Source organism: Mandrillus leucophaeus, unplaced genomic scaffold, assembly GCF_000951045.1.
Source record: "Mandrillus leucophaeus isolate KB7577 unplaced genomic scaffold, Mleu.le_1.0 Scaffold1092, whole genome shotgun sequence".
Lineage (NCBI taxonomy): Eukaryota > Metazoa > Chordata > Mammalia > Primates > Cercopithecidae > Mandrillus > Mandrillus leucophaeus.
This window is the reverse complement of record NW_012099121.1, coordinates 678,775-694,926: the sequence shown is the minus strand read 5'-3', so window position 1 is coordinate 694,926 and position 16,152 is coordinate 678,775. Positions and strand designations below refer to the sequence as shown.

Below are 16,152 nucleotides of genomic sequence, written 5' to 3'. Positions count from 1 at the left end.
TATTGTACTCAAAGGAGAGTTATTATTGTTCTCTGTCAAATTATGCTAAAAATTGGTTCACTCGGGGAATTTTTTTTTTTTTGTTTGAGACGGAGTCTTGCTCTGTCACCTGGGCTGGAGTGCAGTGGCACGATCTCAGCTCACTGCAACCTGCGCCTCCTGGGTTCATGCCATTCTCCTGCCTCGGCCTCCTGAGTAGCTGGGACTACAGGCACCCACTAATTTTTTAAATATTTTTAATAGAGATGAGGTTTCACCGTGTTAGCCAGGATGGTGTCAATCTCCCGACCTTGTGATCCACCTGCCTCGGCTTCCCAGAGTGCTGGGATTAGAGGTATGAGCCACTGTGCCCAGCCCACTCGGGGAATCTTTTTAAAAATAGTCTGACTTAATCTCTGTCTCAGTCAAGTTTCACTTGAAAATCAGGCATGAGGGTCCCAATGAAATTTCAAAAACATAACTCATTTTCAATTTTCACTTGACTTTGCTATTTCACTTGACTTTGCTATTTCACTTGACTTTGCTACAGGCAATTAGTCTCTCTCCAGAACCCTGAGGGCAAATCTGTCTTTCCTGACATTAGGATGGTGGGAGGGAGCTACAGAGTGTACCCCTCCACACATTTACCCGTGAGGCTTGGCATCAGGAGAGTACATCCAGCATGTTCAGGGAAGGGCATCCAGTTCTGCTCCCCATCATTCTTGGCTCCCTGCTCATGTCTGCTGGAAGGGTTAGGGTTCTGAAACCGCTTTTGCAAAACTTATGACAGTGAGAGAAATCTAACATAGCAGACTCCATCTTGCTTCTAACCTCACAAGCTTATTGCCCTTGCTCATTCCTGAGTGTAGGCCAAGCTAACCATGGGAGGAATTTATTGTTTAACATTAAAGCAAGGAAGATAATTGCCCCTTCCCAAAACTACCCTCCTCCTAGTTCAGGCACTAAAACCACCTTTGCAAAATGAATGAAAGGCCAAAATGTTAGAATTATGGGAGGAGCCTGAATTCTGCTAAGACGTATGCATAGTTCAGTGATAACCAGCCATGTTCCCTAGCTTGCTTACTACTCAGGAGTCATGTAGCCAGAGGTCACAAGAGTTGTAACTTTCTCAATTGTTCCTACAGATAACATCTCTATTGTAAAACCTAAGATTGTTGTTTGAGATCTTTTTCAGACATTTGCATTCTGATGAACTGACACCACTTGGACCCATGACTCATACCAAGGAAATGAATCAACTGGTCCTGTAACTCCCACCCAGAAGCTGACTCGGTGTGCGAAGACAGTTCCAGCACTCCTGTGATTTCATCCCCAACCAATCAGTAGCACCCATTCCCCAGCTCCCTGTCTGCCAAATTATCCTTTAAAAACCTTACCCTCTGAGTTCTCAGAGAAGTGGATTTGAGAAATGTCTCCCACCTTTTTTTCTTTTACAACTGGCAAATATAAGTGAGTCTGTAGCCATACCAGACCAATCTGACCCAACTTTTATGTAACAAAGTAGTACATTGTTTTCCAGTTGCCATGGACCCTCAGGTCATGTAACCTGAGCATGCCCAGATGGACCAAGTGTTCAAACACAGAGGGAACTAATTGCTCAGACTCAGGAGTGGGAACTGAATTAAAGAAGTGGACATTGCATGGCAGGATCCAGAATCCAACTGGAGTGAGCTTTGACATCACCCCATGGCAGGATCCAGTTAGATCATGCCTTCCGACATCCCCTCATTACAAGATCCAATCAGATCATGCCTTATTACCCTATGCTTATAAAACCTGACGCAGTCCCCTGCTCAGGGAGACACTGCTTTGGGGACTATCCCTGGTGTTCTCCTTACTCCTTATAAATAATAAAATCCCCTTGCTAAATCTTCCTTGGTTGTGGTCATTGGGTTGACACCCACCAAGTGACCAAACCTGCCTGTTGTGTGGGCAATAAGTCCTTCCTGAATTACTTTATATGGGAGTCCCAGCATTTAAATTTTATCCTACTGTATGTGAGAGAAATTGCTTTTTTAAATTCACAATGCTACTGCATTCACCAAATGATAATCTCTCTACTGGAACTTAGCACACCTGCCCAAAACAGGAAAAACCTAAGGACACTTCCTTTACTTGTTTTCTATGGCAATAAATACTGAAATAATTAATTATATGTCTGATGTAGAAATGAATAAAGACAGATACAGAAGCGTGTTTAGGCTTCATCCAAGAAACCTTTCCCCTCTTAATCAGTTTGCTCCCTCTCACAGTTTTTTCTTCTCAGACTTGGCTCACTATAATCTGGAATGTACTTTTTAATATTTTGGTTTTCCATGAAAAATCTTACGGCCCAATAGTACCCTGCACAAGGCTGGGAAATCAATAAATGGTTTTTGTAATGAGTTAATTTATTTAGTCTAGAATGATGTCTTTTGTAGTGAAATTTCAGTTGAAGACTTCTAATCAAGAGTTGTTTTGTTCTCCTCAATAACAAGATTAGAAGGTGTTTTCTTTCTTTCTGGCAGAATAAAATCTGCATGTCCTGGTGAAAGCTTAGGAAAGGTATAATTGATGTATTTTTGAAATGCCATCCTGGTTTCCTGTAATTCCTCCTCTAGGAAATCTTTCCAATTTGTCATGATTCCCAGTTGTTTTGCTATAGACAGCAGCTCCCCCTGGGTGTTGGCCAGTGTATCCATCACATTGCCAAGAGTGGCCTGATGTGTTTTCTCCGCTTCTTGAAGCACTTCCTGTACCTCTTCTTGCTTCTGCCTCTGAGCTATGCCATAGAGGACGTTCATTTCATGTTCTTTTTCCCTCATCAGTCGGGCCACATTGGTCTTCTCATCCTTAGTAACTGTGATACCAGTATTCACAATTTCCTCCGTGGCTTTGCTACAAAGGATAATATGGATTTATAAGTTAGATGGATTGGCCACTAAAAACAAAATAATTTCATCTTTAAACACAGATGACTGAGTAATTGTTGAGATGAGCCACCAGCCTGAGACAGGCTGATACAGATGAGCTTTTGGACTGCATTAGCTGTTAACAAACAAAACATGTTTTCAGAGCAGGGACGCTTCCTATGTACTTACCTGCTGTGGGTTAGGGTGAGGCCACTAATCTAACATCTAATGGCAACTTTAGAAACCTGAGACCACCTTTTTCAGGAAAATATACATGCATTGTGCTTAAAAATGAGGAGATAGGATCAGAGTTCCAAACTCTGTAGAGAAAGTATTTCTTTATATTAATCCAGCTGCTGACCTTTAGCCAGAGATGAAAAAACTTTATACTCACAGGATAGATTTAGCTTTAATCTTGATTTTTATCTGAGAAATACTCTATGACAGTCACCTCAAACTTTTTGGTCTCGGGAACTCTTTACACTCTCAAAATTATTGAGGAAACCAAAGAGCTTTTGTTTATACGAGTTATAGGTACTGACATTAACAGTTATATAAACTAAAAGGGAGACATTTTAAAAATATTAAAAATCTCTTATGAAAAACATTTTCCAAAATGATGAAATATTTCATGAGAAGAATGGTATAATTTAACTTTTTTTTTTTTTTGAGACAGTGTCTTGCTCTGTCACCTAGGCTAGAGCACAACAGCCTGACCCTGGCTTACTGCAACCTCCAGTTCCCAGATTCAAGTGATTCACATGCCTCAGCCTCCAGAGTAGCTGGGATTACAGGTGTGCATCACTACACCCAGCTAATTTTTATATTTTTAGTAGAGATGGGATTTCACCATGTTGGCCAGGCTGGTCTCGAACTCCTGACCTCAAGTGATCCACCCGCCTTGGCCTCCCGAAGTGCTGGGATTACAGGTATGAACCACTGCACCCAGCCTAATTTTAATTTTTTTTTTTGCAAAACTCTTTAATCTCCAGCTTAGTAAAAGCTGAATTTTCATACTGTTTCAATTTATTGTGATATCACATATCACAAAACCCTGGAGAACACTATTTTATATTCATAGGAGACTAAGAGTGAAAAAGGCAAATAAAGTCTTAGTGTTATTAAGAAAATAGTTTTAATCTCATGGACTGCCTCCATAAAGAGTCTCAGGGACCTTGAAGGGTCTCTGGACCACACATTCAGAAGCACTGCTAAATGATTAATAGACTTCTGGCTATAATGTAGGGAATTATATATAATTTATAGCAGCCAACCAGGTTGACGTCTTACCATGTCCAAGCAGGTTAATGAGCATTCTATGCCTACATTAATTCAATGAATCCTCAAAAACAATTCTGTAGTGTGGTTCCATTACTATGCTCTTTTTATGAAGAAGACATTGAGCTCAGGGAGTTAAGTAATTTGTCTAAGTTTGCTTAATAAGTAAAAGAGGCAAAATCTGCAATACAACTCAGGCAGTCTGAGTCCAGGACAAAAGCTCTTAGCCACTGTGATACATTTCCAGTGGATTTCTGCAGTTAACACAGTTTGAGCAGAACCTCAAAGATTTGAGGTTTTAAGATCTCAAATGTATGATTGTTAATAAAAATCCTCCCCCTCTGCCTCCCAGTCTAATACAGCCTTTCCAAGATTTACCACTGACCCAATCTCCTACATTCCACCCTCCAAGATGCAATTCTCTCATCTTCTCTGAGTCTTTCCACTTGACTTTCAAACCTGACAGACTTCCCTAGTCTTGAAGTAAATCACATCTTTCTTTAGCCTCTGTAGCCACTAAACTATTTCTCTTCTTCCTTTTCCCACCAACTATTTCCAATATTAATAACAAGGGTAATGATTATTGAGTGCTTACTGTATTGCAGGAACTGTGGTAAGCATTTTACATGCATGATATCTCATTTAATTTTCACAATAACCCATTGAAGCTGATATTTTATTTATTTATTTAGAGATGAATCTTGCTCTGTCATCCAGGCTGGAGTGCAGTGGCACCATCTTGGCTCACTGCAACCTCTGCCTCCCAGGTTCAAGGGATCCTTCTACCTCAGTCACCCACGTATCTGGGATTACAAGTGTGCACCACCACACACGGCTAACTTTTGTATTTTTAGTAGAGACAGGGTTTCACTATGTTGGCCAGGCTGGTCTTGAACTCCTAACCTTAAGTGATCCACCCTCCTCGGTCTCCCAAAATGCTGGGATTACAGGTGTGAGCCACCGTGCCCGGCCTATTTTTATTTATAACCTGTGACTATTCCCTTGTAACAGGTGGGAAATGGAGGCTTAGAGAAGAGTGAGTTGTTCAGTGTCACACAACTGAGTAAGCTGTAGAGTTCCTGCCCTTAATCATTACCTGCTTCAAGCTCGAGTGGGCACTATAAATTTTTTGTCAGGAGGGCAGCACAATGAAAATAACATTTTAGACTTGTTATTCAGGTAACAGTGGATGAACTGAATCTTAGTGGGGTGAGCTAGAGAGACCAATTGTATCATTTCATAATATTCTTGAGGTGCAACGATGAGGGTCTGAACTAATGACAAAAGAGAGGGTTGGGAAGAGGAAGAGAAAGGGTTAAGCCTAGGAAATATTAAAAAGTCATAGCTGCCAGAATCTGTGACTGCAAAGATACAGGGGATGTGGGAAAAAGAGGAATCGAAACCAACTTGCTAATTTTCCACCTGGGTCACAGGGGAATGGAGGTTCCATTAATAGAAGTGATGCTGTGTATAGAGTGGGCAGTGTGCATCGACACACATTCTTAGGATTTAGTCTGATGTCTGATAACATCCTCAGGCTGTCGATGAGATTGTCAGGGTGATGACCAGGGACCAATCTCCAAAGAGGAAGCTGTGCTGCCTGTGTCCTCTGACACAAGCAGGCATGAGTTTCCTGCCAGGTGGGGCTGACTTTCCTCTCACTCAAATGGGAGGTTTCATTTATGGGCTAACTGGAAGGCTCCACCAGAATTGAGCTCAGGTAAAACTGATCCAATAACGTATATCTCAGATGACTCCAGCTCCCAACCTCAATGACAGTCCCTTTCAGACTCCCTGATATCAAAATATCTTACTGCTATACAGAATCTGGTACTTTAAAAATCTTTCCAACTTTTCTTTCTTCTCGTTTTTTTGGTTTTAAACAGGGTCCCACTCTGTTGCCCAGGCTGGAGTACAGTGGCACCATCTTGACTCACTGCAAACTCTGCCTCCTGGGCTCAAGCAATCCTCCCACCTCAGCCTCTGGAGTAGCTGAGACTACAGGCATGTGCCACCATGCCCAGCTAATTTTTGTATTTTTTGTAGAGACAGGTTTTTGCCATGTTGGCCAGGCTCGACTCAAGTGATCCTCCTACCTCGGCCTCCCAAAGTGCAGGGATTACAAGCACAAGCCGCTGCGCCCAGACCCAACTTTTCCCAGCCTGCCTTAGTGCTTGAATATTTGATCCTTTGGTTTAAGGTCTGAGCGACTCTGAATTTCATTCTGATGAGTTCCCTGAAGTTGTGGAATTAAAGCCAGGAGTGGTGTGGGGTGCAGTGCATCGAGGGTGTGACCTGGAATGTCCATTTATCTTTGTATCTCCCCTGCCTTGCGTGGTGCCCGTTGTGGATACAACAGGCAATCAATAAATGTATGAATGAATAAGTGGGTAATACAGATGAAGTTCTCTCTAATACATGTTGTGCTGAATAACACTAAATTTTAAAGCAGATATGTTGGAACATTACAAAAGCTTAAAAGAATTCATGAGGCTGGGCGTGGTGGCTCACACCTGTAATCCCAGCACTTTGGGAGGCAGAAGCAAGTGGATCACCTGAAGTCAGGAGTTCGAGACCAGCTTGGCCAACATGGAGAAGCCCCATCTCTACTAAAAATACAAAAATTAGCTGGGCATGGTGGTGAGTACCTGTAATCCCAGTTACCTGGGAGGTTGAGGCAGGAAAATTGCTTGAACCTGGAAGGCAGAGGTTGCGTGAGCAGAGATCGCATCACTGCACTCCAGCCTAGGCAACAAAGCAAGACTCTCTTAAAAAAAAAAAAAAAAAAATCATGCTTAAAAAGGATTCTTAACATAAGCGAAATATTTGCCATAGGAAAATAGCCAATTCTTGGGATATGTGTAAAATGTTTTTCAATGTACATAAATTAGTCTACCTGTATTTTTTTTTTTTTTTAACTGAAAGAGGGCCTAGAAAGCTTATCATACGAGAAAGAACTGTGAAAGAACTAGGTATTAGTACATTTTGGTTTTTCCTTCCCTTCTTCAAATTAAATCTTGGACATATTCTCTCTCCTCAAACATTTGAAGGATCACCATGCACAGAGGAGCAGCAGGGCCAGAAGCCAAGGGTAAAGGTGAGGCCCAGAGTTTCTGGATCCACATAAGGAAGAACATGACAAGTAGAGGTGTTCAGCATGTGGACCAACCACCTCAACCAGCAACATCAAGGAGGCTCACCAATGACTGGCTGGCAGAAGGAATGGCATGTCCAGCTCCATAACCCCCCCAATGCCCATTCCGACGTGAAGTGAATGTCTATGCTTTCTGTAAGCAGTGAGGTTCTTCTGCCATCTCTATCTTTATGAGGCTGTACACTTGTAATTTTGAAATACACACCGTATTTCAGGGTGGCACTGGCCAGAAAAGTAACTATTTTCAAAATAGTTGTAGTGTGTGTCCAAATTTACAGGATTCAGTCTGATATTTTATAAAACAGACTCTTGGAGAATGAAAACAAGTTACTAAATAAAATCATAATCTGATATGTAATAGCTCAATCTTAACTGATAGGGAAAAAATAAACCATGGAAAATCCATACTAGCAATTGATCCTTTACCTGGTTAGTCTGTAAATAAGCTATTAATCTACTTTTCATTAGAACTATAGGACTGTTAGCACTATTTCAATCAGGTACAAGCATTGTGCTTACCAGTAACCTATATTCTGATTTTCTACCTGGGACATGGGGAACTCCTGGCGCTTTGGTCTGGCAGGAGGCTGCAGGCATTTCAGAAGTTAGGTAGGTGAGGGACATCTCCAGATGCCAGCATTCAGCAGTGCATTTCTATCCCCGGGTTATTAACACTCTTGAACCTCCCCTTGGTGCTGCCTCATTATACATCACGCTTTCTCCTTCCATGTCTTTGCTCATTCTGTTCTCATTCTTTTGCCTCTCTCACAGGTGGCACCTCCTACCTTCTCTCTAAGGCCCAACCCATGACAAACTTCCTCCAAAAAACCGACCTCACTACATACCCCACCCATACTGCTTGATCTTTCCAGGACTTTGAACTCTTCCAGCACCTATGTGCTATTTGTACCAGTCCATCCAGCCTTGCTTGTTGGGGGCAGCCATGCTCTAGTGATTTTACACAGTGTTGAGAAAGAGCCCTTAATTTGTGCCACATCCACAGAAGGTACTTGAGGAGCTCTGTTGAAGTGAACAAACCCTCTAGAAAACTCACATAGCTTCTCTATCTCTAGAGCAGGTAGCACAATGGAAGGTCATAAGCTTTGACATCATAAAGGCCAGGGTTCAAATCAGGCCCTGTCACCTCTTTCCTCTGTGACCTTTGGCAGTTTACTTAGTTTCCCTTTAAGGCCTTAACCCTCCAGGGTCTTTGCCTGAAGATATGTAGGATGATACAATCTCCTAGGAAGGGATATGCAGATACAAGAAGGAGTATACAAAAGGCCTTGCATGTGCTGGGTATTGAATAAGGGAAGCTGTCAGTAGGAATTACAGCCATGACCACAAAAAGTCCTGAGTGGTTATTTCATTCATGCCTTGCCTTGGGCTAGAAAACAATTAGAACCTTTACAAACAGAGACTTTTTTGTGTGTGTGTGTGTGTGAGACGGAGTCTCACTCTGTCGCCCAGGCTGGAGTGCAGTGGTGAGATCTTGGCTCACTGCAAGCTCCGCCTCCCGAGTTCACGCCATTCTCCTGCCTCAGTCTCCAGAGTAGCTGGGACTACAGGTGCCTGCCACCACACCCGGCTAATATTTTTGTATTTTTAGTAGAGACGGGGTTTCACCTTGTTATCCAGGATGGTCTAGATCTCCTGACCTCGTGACCCACCTGCCTTGGCCTCCCAAAATGCTGGGATTACAGGCCTGAGCCACCGCCCCCAGCCTTTTTTTTTTTTAACTTTAAGAGAAAGAGTCCAGTGTCTCCTGGGCAACCTGTTTAGAATCTAATCACCTCAATCCACAAAAAAGTTTTCCGTATAGTTAACAAATTTCTCATGATATATAAGTGTTCTGAATCCTTAAGTCTTGATGAAAGTTTATAAGATCTGGTGTGCTGAAGAGTGGCTTCGACTAACTGCAAGAAATTTAAACCATTTGTTCAATAAATATTTCAAGAATGCCTACCATGTGCCAGACTTTCTTCCAGGCACTTGGGAAACATCAATAAACAAAATGGGCATTCTAGCTGGATATATTTTAACACTACACATGGCAGTTCCTTAATCCTAGTCTACAGATTCAATAAAAGGCAGACATTGAAAACCTTCCATCAAACCTCACAGAGGAAAGGGCTGGAGGGGGTGCAAAAACAATCTAGCAAGAGAGGGAGGAGACCGCAAGTGTGTGTGAGGAAGGGACCCAGAGGGTCCCACGAGTGCCTGCAGAGCTCCTGCAGATGCCCGGCAGGAGAAAAAGGAAAAGAGGATCCACCTTCCAGTGCATTGAGCCACGACTCATTCCCTAACCCCCTCCTGGTATCCCCTCTCATCTTCGTCTTCTACCTCCACAATGACCTGTAGTCTATGCAGGAAGAGAGGTACCAGTTAAACTGTCACAGCTGCAGCTCTCATTCTCATTTATCTGTACCTCCTCCAGGATCTTACCTGTGTCCCTGTTCTAAAGAGTTCTAATGAAAAAGATTTTACCCATTAATTATATAGAAATGGATTTGTTTGTTAACTCAAGCAGCAAAGCAAAAGGGACCAGTCACAAAGGCCAAATAGGGAGGTCTCAGTCTCAGCTCTGCTGCTACAAATCAGTGATCATGGGCAGGTAAATGACCTGGTACAAAAAAATCTGGAAATTACGTTTTTTCTCTTGCCCCTGACAATCCCTGAACTCCTAACTGCTGTCCTGTTCCAGCAAATAATCATTACATATATAGAAATAGTTACCTTGGTTGTCTTAAAATATATATATGTGTGATCTGATCTGTGATTATGCACATACATATGGCTGTAAACACATCAAAAGGGCATGGAAGGATATAGACTGTATTGTTTAAAATAACTGTCTCTGGGAGGCAGGGAGGGTGCAGGGGAAGAAATGCATCAGGACTTGCAATTTTGCTCTATATATTTCCATAATGTCAATTTCTTTTGCAACATATATTACTTGTATAATAAGAAAAAGACCAAAAAGTAACACAAACATAATAGTGTATGATCTAGGCTAGAGAATGTGAAGATTGATTTTAATGATGTGTTTACGGGAAACGATTTCTTGATTCCTGCCCTCGGTTTCTTAAAACTGGTGATACAGAATGAAAAATACCATATTTAGAGACTAGCTATCTTTCAAGCAGGGACAAGAAGAAGATATGATTGAGGAAGAACACATGAGAGCTTTAGAAAACAGCAATTTTCAATCCCTTAAGCTGAGTGGTAAGTTTTTGAGTATTTACGTTATTATTTTTCTTTAAGCCACACACATACTCTACAATATAAATTGCTCCCTATGTTTGGTATTTTCCATAATAAAAATGTAAAAACACAAAAACTGGGCAACATCTACCTATGTACTGTAACCTTATCTGTTTCTCCAGGTTGATTTTGATAAAGGAAGATACTAATTTGCAAATGAGTTCTCTGGAATACCTTTTCTGGGCCTGGATTGCTTTCTGGGCGATGAGTCTTTCTTCAGCCCTGGCTTTCTCCACAGCTTCCACCTTCTCTCTGTGGCATTCCATCATAATCCTTTGGATTCTGTGGACCATGCGCTGTTCTGCAGCCAAGTGCTCTCTCTTCATTTCGTCATCCATGTTTTGATACATCTCTGTCTTAGTTTTAGCTGTCACTTCCTGAAGCAATGGCAAAACTAGGTTTAGCTATTACAGATTTGATGTCTAAAACCACACATTAAGAGGCTATTTAAACCATAGTTTTATCTATCTGCTGGCAAGTGTACCTGTTAACACTGATGATTTAAAAGAAGAGTGTGTATGATATGGAAAACTTTTATTTATATGATGTTAGGTAGAACCAAAAATATACAAACAATGTAATATAAATATCTACATAGATAATATTGAAAGGGAATATGGAAAAAAGAAAATAGTTGGGTTAGAGGGGTAGGGTTAAAGGTCTTTTTTCTTGATTGTTCAAATATTCTAGTATCATAGTATCATTATGCATAATTACATAATGCAATTCTGCTTTAGTAAGCCAGTCCTGGAAAATGGCAGAAATAATTATTATGCCTCCTGAGTGTCTCCTGGGTGGGAGAGAACCTGAGGTTCAGGCAGAAAACAATTGCACGATATTGCAGTCACAGGAATCTGCCCACCTGTCCCCACCACTGTTTCAGCATTCCAACTTATTAGTGTTGAGGGGCCATTTCTCCTTTGCGGAAGGGACAGGAATCAGTGCTCCATTGTTCCAGGAAGGAGGACCTGAGGAGGGCCTTCAACCAAATAAGTAGACGAAGCACTAGTCAAACCAAGACCTGTGGAAAACAGACCCACAAATTGCACTCAAGGAAAACCCTGCCACCATTTTGGAAATGCCTACTAATACCACAGTGTGCCTGGCACTCCGAGGCTCAGATGCTACATACACAAGAAGGTGGGGATCTTGGTCCTCAGGGGATTCACTGTCTAGTGGAAGAGGCCAACAACCTAATTGTGCAATACATGTTACAGAAATATAACAATACGTAGAAATATAACATTATAAAGAGGAGGAGCAAATCATTCTGTCCACGTATTTTAAAATTTTCACTTAAAGGTAATTTTTTTTTTTTTTTTTTTGAGACAGGTTCTCATTCTGTTGCCCAGGCTGGGGTGCAATGGCACAATCACGGCTCACTTCAGCCTCGACCTCCTAGGCTCAGGCAATCTTCCCACCTCAGCCTCCCATGTAGCTGAGACTATAGACACTTGCCACCATGCCTGGCTAATTTTTCTATTTTTTGTAGAAATAGGGTTTCACCATGTTGCCCAGGCTTGTCTTGAATTTCTGGGCTCAAGTGATCTGCCCATCTTGACCTCCCAAACTGCTGAAATTACAGACATGAGCCACTGTGCCTGGCCCAAAGGTAAATGTTTATCTCTATTTGGGAAGACATCAAAAGAACATAGAGAAATTAAGTTATTTCACATAGCACATCAATGGAAGAACTAGGGATAGAAGCCAGGGTTGCTGACTGCCAGTTTCTCACTTCATTCCTGGCTGCGATACTAGAGTCTTTCAAGAGATTCATCAATTGTACAGTCTTGTAAGACATAGTACAGTGGGTTTTCTTTGGTTTTCAATAGCTGCAGAATCCCTTCTTTAAATGAAATCTTACCCAGAATAGAAAGGAATAAAACCAGTAAGAGTTCTCCTGGCTGAAGATTGCTCAACTCCCTTTAGCACCATTTCTACGGGAGCCCCTGAGAGAGCCAGCTGTTTACAGTGTCCAGAGAGATTCCTCAGCTGAAGCTGAGAGAAAGTCAAGAGAACTCTAAATTATAATGGAAACTGAAATTGCTTCAGCTTCTCAGAAGATTATTTCAACAATTAAAATATTTGTTAAGACAGACCTTTCAGCTTTTTCAAGAGAAAAAGTTCTCAGTTTCTCACTTTGGCTACTTCAAGGGTGAAAAGTTAAAAAATGAAACAGACACCAGAAATCAACTTTAAGAATCTCTCCAAAGTGGCCTCAGTTGATATATTTAGAAAATCATTTTAGGAAAACATTGGCCATTTAGAAATGCTAGCTGGGTTTCCTACAGAAGGCTTTGTCTTCTGCTAGCAGAAGGCTTTGTCTCTTAAATTACTAAAATTTTTTGGACAAAATATTTTGAATGGAAATGTTTCTAAATGTCTTTAACACCATAAAAAGAACATTATGAAACAATCTAACACTTTCTTGATGATCCAGGCTTGGTAGACAAAGATGAATGGTTGTACTGGGCCAAAAACTTCATGTGGCATTTAATAATTGTTGAAGTTCATAGAGCCACTTGTTATCTGTCATAAACGACCCCAGATTGTTTTGCTTTTTGAAATTTCATCTTTGTTCCTTGTAGGTATCAAATCAAATTTTTCTTTTCTTCAAAGAACAGGAAGATTACTTGCCATCAGGCTGAGGATGCTGCTGTAGCTGCTATCAGTGAGCCCCTTTTTGTTATTTTTACTTTCCAGTGTTTAATCTATTTCCAATTTGAAAAATCAAGCAACCCTCCTGGGTGTGGTGGCTCATGCCTATAATCCCAGCACTTTGGGAGGTTGAGGAGGGCAGATCATTTGAGGCCAGGAGTTCAAGACCAGTCTGGCTGCCAGGCCAACATGGCAAAACCCTGTCTCTATTAAAAATACAAACTTAGCTGGGTGTGGAGGTGCACACTTGTAATCCCAGCTACTCGGGAGGCTGAGGCAGGAGAATCACTTGAACTCAGGAGGCAGAGGTTGCAGTGAGCCGAGATCGCACCACTGCACTCCTGCTTGGGCTATAGAGAGACTCCATTTCAAAAGAAAAGAAAACAAAAGAAAAATTAAGCATCTAAGTCTGTTGGGTTTAGGTTGTCAAATAAGCATAATGACATCTGAGTGGGGGTGAAGAGGTTCTGCTATGTGTAATAAGCCTGAGTTACTCTCTTGTAGTCAGAGGCCTTTATTTAATTCCTTAGGGAGACATTTTAACTTACTTCTGGGTTTTCAAGTACATTCTCAGTAATTCAGACTGCTGGGTGATGGTTGAGCTTAAGACAGGTGAAGTACTACCATAATATATTCCTATATGAATCATTAATTTTTTTCAGAATGAAATGTATTTAATAGAACTCTTGCAAACATCTGTTGAAGAAGGAAAAAAAGTCAGTGTCAATAGGGTGGTGTGAGACTGTTGTATGCCTGAATTTTTTTGGCACAAAGTGATTGTGTTTTTGTTTTTTTTTTTAATTTTCAATTTTTGTGGGTGCATGAGGTATTTTGGTATAGGCATACAATGTGTAATAATCACACAAGGTTAAATGGAATATCCCTCACCTCAAGCATTTATCCTTTCTTTGTGTTACAAACAATCCAATTATACTCTTTCAGTCATTTTTAAACATACAATAAATTATTGAATCATAGAATTTAAAAATGACATTCCAGCCTTTTACTTTGGCTGGGTTCTGAAGCAGGTATTCAGATAATTAGAAATTATCTGATTCCTAATTACTAACTAGGAATTCAGATAATTGAACTCAGTCCCTCTTTTATGTAATGATTTAATAAAACCAAAATTCATTTACTGTCTCACATAGCATGTGGAATATATATTTAAAGCTCCAAAAATAATTAAGTAACCTGCTGTTTGTCAGTGTTCTTATTCAATGTAAGGAGGCCTTACATTGCTTTTACTTTTAATGAAATGCTTTTACTGAAATGCATCTTGAGTGAGTCACCCCACATTTTGAGATATTGTAAGAAACAGATTCATGGACTCCATCGTATTAACTGTACAGATGTTTGACAGGCATTTTTACACAATGTCCCCCTCAGGAGATACTGCTCTGAGGTTTCATAGCCAGGAATATCTGAGCCTCTCAGGTGCCTAATTTGTCTGTACCTTATGGGCATGGTGAGTCACAGCATTTCCCTCTTTGCATTGGCTGCCAGAAAGCTCAAGGTCCAATCAGTGATAACTGCACAGGACATCATGGCATATATACATTTTTAAGTTTTAAATTTACCTATGACTTTCTTATATTTTCTACTCTAGTTTTTCATTTATTTTTCCTTTAGCTTTCATCTTCTCATTTACTTTTTGATATTATTGTCTTTCAATAATATAAACACCTTTTCAAAAGATTACCTATCCATCAAATAAGATCTAGAAATTTTATCTAACAGCATGCATTTGAAACACACCAAACTCCTTTTTTTTAACACTTTAAAAACTTTATTTATATAAAAAACTCATTTGTTTTTAAAAGCATTAACAAGACAGGAAGAAAAGAGAAAAGGTATGAAGCAGAACACAGGCCCCTTAGCAGTGTTCGGTGGGAAGGTGGGATTTTTGGTTCTCTGGAATTGAATGTTTAGTGTTTTTATAAACAAAAGAAAAAAAAAAAGTTAAAGGTCCCCAAAAGCCCATGGCTGTTCTATTACCCACACCCCACAAGAAAAAAGAGCACCAGGAAAAGAGCAGAAGAGGACAAAAGAACTCAAGAGTGGAGCCAGGTCTGGATGGGGCAATTTCCCCTGTGCAGGAAATACACCAAACTCTTTAGAGCAATCCCTGGTGGTCTCGACACATCAGAATTTAATATTTTGTTCTAGAGGAACTTGGTTTTCTGCTATATATTGGTAATCTCAAACTTTAATATGTGTGAGAATCACTTGGGCTGCTGATGGAGTCGGTAGGTCAGAATGAGGCCCAGGAATCTGTATGTCAGGCCCCCATGTGAATAGATTCTGATGCAGGTGGTTCACAGAGAAGCCCTGAGAAGCAGTACTGATGTCTGTGTCTTAGTATCCTGCAGATATAACAGGCTGAAATAACCCCATACACTACTCTAGACTAATCATTCCTTCATAAATAAAAAATACCTGAAATGGTGGTATAAATGTAAATTCCCAACCCCTGGACAATTATTTCAGGAAGGTCAATCCCCCTTTAACTATCTACCTTTAACTTTTCTTAGGGCTTCTTTCTACTGAAGCACTAAGTGCATCAACTCCACTCAAAGGCTATGTGGGGTGCAATAACATTATTTAAAGAAAGACTTGCATGTGAACCTTGAAACAGGCATCACATCTTCCTCATATCTTTACAACCTAATGCCAGGAAGGACATTCAAAATGTGTATCAACCAGCACAGTAGGGCCCACCTATCTGAATGGCCTCTGGCTGCAGCATTATAGCAGGGAACTAGAGCCCCTTGCCAAGTCATGAGTTATCCTTTTTTTTTTTTTTTTTTTTTTTTTTGGAGTTATCCTTTGTCACCCAGGCTGGAGTGCAATGGCACAATCTTGGCTCACAAGCAACCAGGGTGACCAAGGTGATAGAGGGCTTAG

General features: G+C 40.8%; 1 protein-coding gene across 1 annotated transcript in view; it reads right to left on the bottom strand.

Moving 5' to 3' along the window:
* Window positions 1-2,381: 2,381 nt before the first annotated feature.
* Window positions 2,382-16,152, bottom strand: part of LOC105545895 (chromosome unknown open reading frame, human C6orf163) — a 20,919-nt gene continuing 7,148 nt past the window's right edge. Inside the window, exons 4-5 of the mRNA XM_011988950.1 lie at window positions 10,762-10,964; window positions 2,382-2,877 (exon numbers count right to left, since the gene is read on the bottom strand). Of these exons, the coding sequence (XP_011844340.1) occupies window positions 2,442-2,877; window positions 10,762-10,964 (639 nt within the window). The 3' untranslated portion in view covers window positions 2,382-2,441. The remainder of the gene's footprint in view (window positions 2,878-10,761; window positions 10,965-16,152) is intronic.